The sequence below is a fragment of the Etheostoma spectabile genome, chromosome 22 (genome assembly GCF_008692095.1).
Source record: "Etheostoma spectabile isolate EspeVRDwgs_2016 chromosome 22, UIUC_Espe_1.0, whole genome shotgun sequence".
Taxonomy (NCBI): domain Eukaryota; kingdom Metazoa; phylum Chordata; class Actinopteri; order Perciformes; family Percidae; genus Etheostoma; species Etheostoma spectabile.
This window is the reverse complement of record NC_045754.1, coordinates 13,785,323-13,790,525: the sequence shown is the minus strand read 5'-3', so window position 1 is coordinate 13,790,525 and position 5,203 is coordinate 13,785,323. Positions and strand designations below refer to the sequence as shown.

Below are 5,203 nucleotides of genomic sequence, written 5' to 3'. Positions count from 1 at the left end.
CTCACTCACTCACTCACTCACTCACTCACATACACACACACCAAGTGTACGGATGTGAACGTGGAGGGAGGAAGTAGGGGACGGCTAAACAGCAAATTCAGAGGAACAAGGACAAAGGCTTTCATTCATGGGACAAAAACTGACTGCACTCGTCAGAAAGAACCAAACTCAGACTAATTAGTCGGACTAACTTTTAAATGAAACATTTGGTTAAGGTTAAATAGTTTTGAGGTCATGCTATTTTGCATTGATGTTACATTTTGGGTTATATATTGGATTTTGAACATAAATAAGTATGAAGGTGAAAAAAGTTAAACTAAAAAATACCACATATTGGAATTGCCATTAGTTATTGTCAAAATAAGGATACTTTTCGTGCACTGTGATATTGTGTATAATTCCCCATATAGCAAAAAAAAACCTGTATGATATGGTGTTATCATGGTCCGAGGTGACATCATCAGTGTACCTTTACAACAGGTTGCGCAATAAAAAAGGTGAATTCTAGCGTTTGTCAACAAAGGTTGAAAAACTACAGCAACCCAGGTCAGTGGTTACCATGGGGACAGCCACAGTTTGCATTCCCCACCTAGGCGAGATGCAGCAAGGACTCACCCTGCTGTCTCCTTGACGCCCAGCACAAGAAGTGGTGGCACGCACACTTTCATTCCAATCTCTGGTCTCGTTATCTCTAGTGTTTGTCAAATGAAATTACCTCAGTTCAGTGTCTGACATGGCAGTTTCTGACAGAGTGTGAAGACCGAAAACACACACGGTTCACCATCTGAAGACACGCTAACATGGGCTTAATCTCTTTTCCTCTCTACTCACATACACTAAGAACATTTCAAGCAGGGTATGTTACTGTAGGAAGGCAGATTGTCTTTGACAAGTGCACAGTGAGGGCAGGAGGTCCGGGGTTGGGGGCCTGTCAGGTGTAAAACACCCAGGCTTTGATGTGCACTTCCAACGTGCTGGAGCAATAGCAAACTGATGCAGTTGTAAGTCTTGCATCAGTGGACAGATCAAATCAGAAATGAAAATGCAATGTGTGTGTGTGTGTGTTAGCCTTAGAGACATTTTAGGGGATAAATAGCCATGATTTGGAAAACCGACACCTTCTCAAAACAATTGTAAATAAGCTTTAAATTCTACAAGGTTCTTATATAGTTTTCTTAAAAGTTTCTTTTTTAAAAGAGAAATTTTGTTACATTGGACTTTACAATGAGATCATCTATCATCTGAAAATATGAGGTAAAAAATGATTTTTTTTTTACTTTTGGGGTCAGTCTGGGTTCAACCCCATCAAACTTTAATATACACTGATTCAGACACATGCTCCACAGAGATGCTGCTGCTGATGATGATTATGGTGAAGATGAAGGCTATTACATTCGCTTGACCTAACTGCTTGTCGAGAAGAAGAATCAAAGGACCCAAAGAGACCCCCCTCCGCTCTCCGTAACGCTTTTTTTCAAGACAGCAGAGGCAAAGTATCCAGATTATTGCAAATGTCCGCTCCTTCTAAAGCAGTAGGCATAGGGAGGCCTTATCCCTGCTAATGCTCCCTGCAGAGGCCTCATTTGTTTCCCATGAGATGGAGGAGGAACTACTTAAATGAAAGCTGACCTTCTGGAGTTCTCAACATCCTCAGACATTCAGGCTCACTGAGCAAACATAACATGAAAAATGCTTTTTGCCAGAGCCCGGCTAAATTATAGATCTCATTTTTCCTAAAATATGCATGAAAGAAAGCTTCCTTTTGAACATAGGGGTTTGCAAAGATCTAAAAAATGTCTTTTGTACCTCATGAATAAGACTACAAATAGCGCAAAAAGAAGCATGATGTTATCATCTTTTATATATTGAATCCTGACATTAAACATCATAAAATACTTTCTTGTGTAAGCGTGTCTTAATTTCACAGAGGACCAAATCAATCATGTGTCAGCGTCAAGCCCCATCCTAATGAGATAAGATTGTCTTAGACATGCCTCTCCAGAGTTACAGTATATGAAATTAATCTGTCAAGAGTTATAAATTAAGGTCTACAAATAATGTCATGTACACCGGAGATCCAGCTCAGTGATTCACAGCCCTGCATCAGGACTGAACCTGAACAAGTTCCCCTTTTGTACCCATGCAATCTATTGGGTCCTTAAAAAAGTCAGACAGTTTGGGAAATATGCTTATTCGCTTTCTTGCCAAGAGTTAGAAGAAGATGGAAGATCAATATCACCTTCATACCTGTACGCTGAGCATAAGCCTGCAGCCAGGAGACTGTTTGCTGGGATAGGCATGAAGACTAGCAGGGGACAACACCTAGCCTGGCTCTGTCCCCAGGTCCGGAAATGTACCTACCAGCCAACAAGTCTAAAGCTAGTTAACATGTATATCTCATGTCTTCAATCCGTATAAAAACTGTAAAAGTGTAAAAACATCAGGTTGTAGTTTTACGGGGATGTGCTGAACGTTCCCTCCATCTCTACCGGGCTGATGTGTGACGCGCGTCTGGCATCGTAAGGCTGCCATGCATAACTCAGGTGGGTGCTACACATTGCTGGTGGTAGAGCGTATTTTTACACTTTAACTTTCATAAAGATTAAACAAATTTTGTCTTTATGCTATGCTAAACCAAGCTTACTGGCTATTGGCTGTAGCTTTAAATTTAGTGGGCAGAATAGATATGAAAGGCATTGAACTTGTGGCAAGAATTAAAAAAAAATAAATCCCTATTTCCCAAAATGCCAACAGCTAAATAAAGTGTTGGGATTTCTGATAGATTACAGTAACCTGAAAGAGAACAAGAAAAAGAGAGAGAGGTGAGAACCAAAGGGTGGCTTTACAACGCTCAGCGGGCCCCCTGGCACAATTGCATGGAGACCTGCCAACTGCTCACATTCCTCCCTTTCTTTTGGGACTCAAAGGTCTGGGGTGGTGCAGAGTGGCTGGGCAAGACTGGCATCAGGGTCACAGTAAATCTGCAGGGAGAGGGTAAGAAAGGAAAAAAGGGTCAACAACAATAACACAGGTGAGAAAGTGGCAAAAGAGAGAAAGTGAGAGAGAACAGTAGGAGGCAAAACAGCTCAGCCCTCCCTTGCCCTCATTGTCTCCTCCCGTGCTATAGACTGGAGGGAGGTGCTCAGCTAGGAACAGGGAGAGAGATACCAACTCTGAGGTAGAGGACGCACACACAATATGAGAGACATGGTAGTCTGATCAGAGCTGGAATGGGTCATTCTGTGGTGTAGTTTGCTCTGCCGATCGGTTTCTGGAGGGAAACAAGAGGGGCTGGACACAGGAGACGGACACAGGAATTCCAGGTCACAAGGGCTCCTGTGGCAGAGCACAATCCTGCCTGAGCTGGTATTTCAACCTTTACCCCTCACGGAAGTGTGACAGACAGAGTAGGAGCAAGGAGGCAATAATTATATTACGAAAAGGAGAGTGGTAAGTTATATATTAGGGCAACTAAGAGGCTTGTGTTTTACTTCAGGGGTCTGACCTGACCCCACCAGAATGGGATCCGCTGTTGAGTTTGCCTGTTTGCTGCTGGTGGTTTCCATTCTGGGAAAGAACCACTTGGTGTCTGGGGGTTGTGCAGGGAAATGCTGTCGGAGCAGAGACTTGAGCTGTCTGAACACTGACTGGAGGATGGACCGTGTGTATGGAACATGCTACTGCGACATGGGCTGCGTCAGGACCAAGGACTGCTGCTTTGATTACTTCACAGAGTGCGCAGGTGAGGGCTGAATGGTGGGGCCGCTCTCAGTGTGACTAAATCCCTAGCGGAGGTACGGTTTGTTTTTGTTGCACACACCCTACCTATATGATACCAGTGGGAGATAACCTGTTACATGAGATAACCCTCTTGCTAACGATAGATTATTTGGAGAAGAAAGATTATTTGCAGTACCTGGGCTGCTTATCACATATCTGATGACACAGAGCTGGCAGGAGTGGATATGTTCCAAACTCATCCAAGGCATGTACAATTGTTGTTGCTCATTTATCTCCTCCTAACAGTGTCCTGCAGTGCACCACAAGCAACATCAACACTTATCTGTCTTCTTCACCATGTGTCATGCCTGCTACATCACAAAAAGGCAATGATCAGTTTACCAAATAACCCACACAATTCGAGGGTCTAACCTCATTTCAGTGGACTGGCCCACATAATGGAATTAGTACAAATATTTGAAGAATGTGATTCTGTCAAGTTGTTGTAGCAATTACAGTTTCAGTCAAACAAGCTAAGCGTACCTAATACTATGTGTTACAAGCCGGTGGTGACTAAATTTGCATGCTTAATGCATCAAAGCTTGAAAATAACTTAAACGCAAAATCACAGGACTTGGTAATTGAATGGGTTGCTCACTTGGCATGCTCTCAAACCACTTTTAGTAGAGCAGGAAACACAAATTCTACAAGTCACAATCAATGCTTTATTGATCTAAAGTTATTTCCCGGATATTTAGCTCTATTACAATTTCACAAGGACAATTGAAAAGAACACTGCAAGGTTCTACTGTTGCTGGGACTCAGAAGTGTCACCTCTGCACACTGTGAACTTAGGAAATCAAGTGGTTAAGTCCGACTTCTGTGAGTTTCAAAGCAGTTTGATTGTTTGCTACCACACAGGATATCCTGTAATAATATTTCTCCCACAATATGGATGCAAATATCCAGCTCAGGACTGTGCCGTGAGTGACTGGAGCTTTTGGAGCGGCTGTGCCAAGCGCTGCCGGCCTTCAGTGCGAGTCCGTGTGCGTCACATTGAGCAGCAGCCCAGTAACAGTGGACAGCCCTGTCCACAGCTGGAGCAACAAGCCGGCTGCAGGGAGTACAGAGACCACCAGGGCCACCACTGTGGACACAACTCAGGTACACAAATAGATAGTTCCCTTGTTTTTATGCATTTTTACTTTGACTTTACACCTGAAATGGGGTAAACCTAAACTTACTAGAAAGAAACTTTATTATTTTCTCTTTATCAGGCCCTGCATTAATCACCAGCATGGAGTTTGGCAAGAAAAGGCCCAAGCATGACAACTACGGAAACCCCCTAGACTCTGGGTAGGTTTCATATCATGTTCCTATAAAGCCTCCCTAACAGCAGACCCCCTTACACATCTTTCAATTCAAGGGTTAAAAAGTTCATGTATGCTGCCAGAAGTTAACTTCAATTTAGCATTATACTGTA

At 43.1% G+C, this 5,203-nt stretch overlaps 1 protein-coding gene across 1 annotated transcript in view; it reads left to right on the top strand.

Moving 5' to 3' along the window:
• The first annotated feature begins 2,942 nt into the window (after positions 1–2,942).
• sbspon (somatomedin B and thrombospondin type 1 domain containing) overlaps positions 2,943–5,203 on the top strand; it is a 3,341-nt gene continuing 1,080 nt past the window's right edge. The window contains exons 1-3 of the mRNA XM_032503651.1: positions 2,943–3,742; positions 4,690–4,884; positions 4,998–5,076. Of these exons, the coding sequence (XP_032359542.1) occupies positions 3,520–3,742; positions 4,690–4,884; positions 4,998–5,076 (497 nt within the window). The 5' untranslated portion in view covers positions 2,943–3,519. The remainder of the gene's footprint in view (positions 3,743–4,689; positions 4,885–4,997; positions 5,077–5,203) is intronic.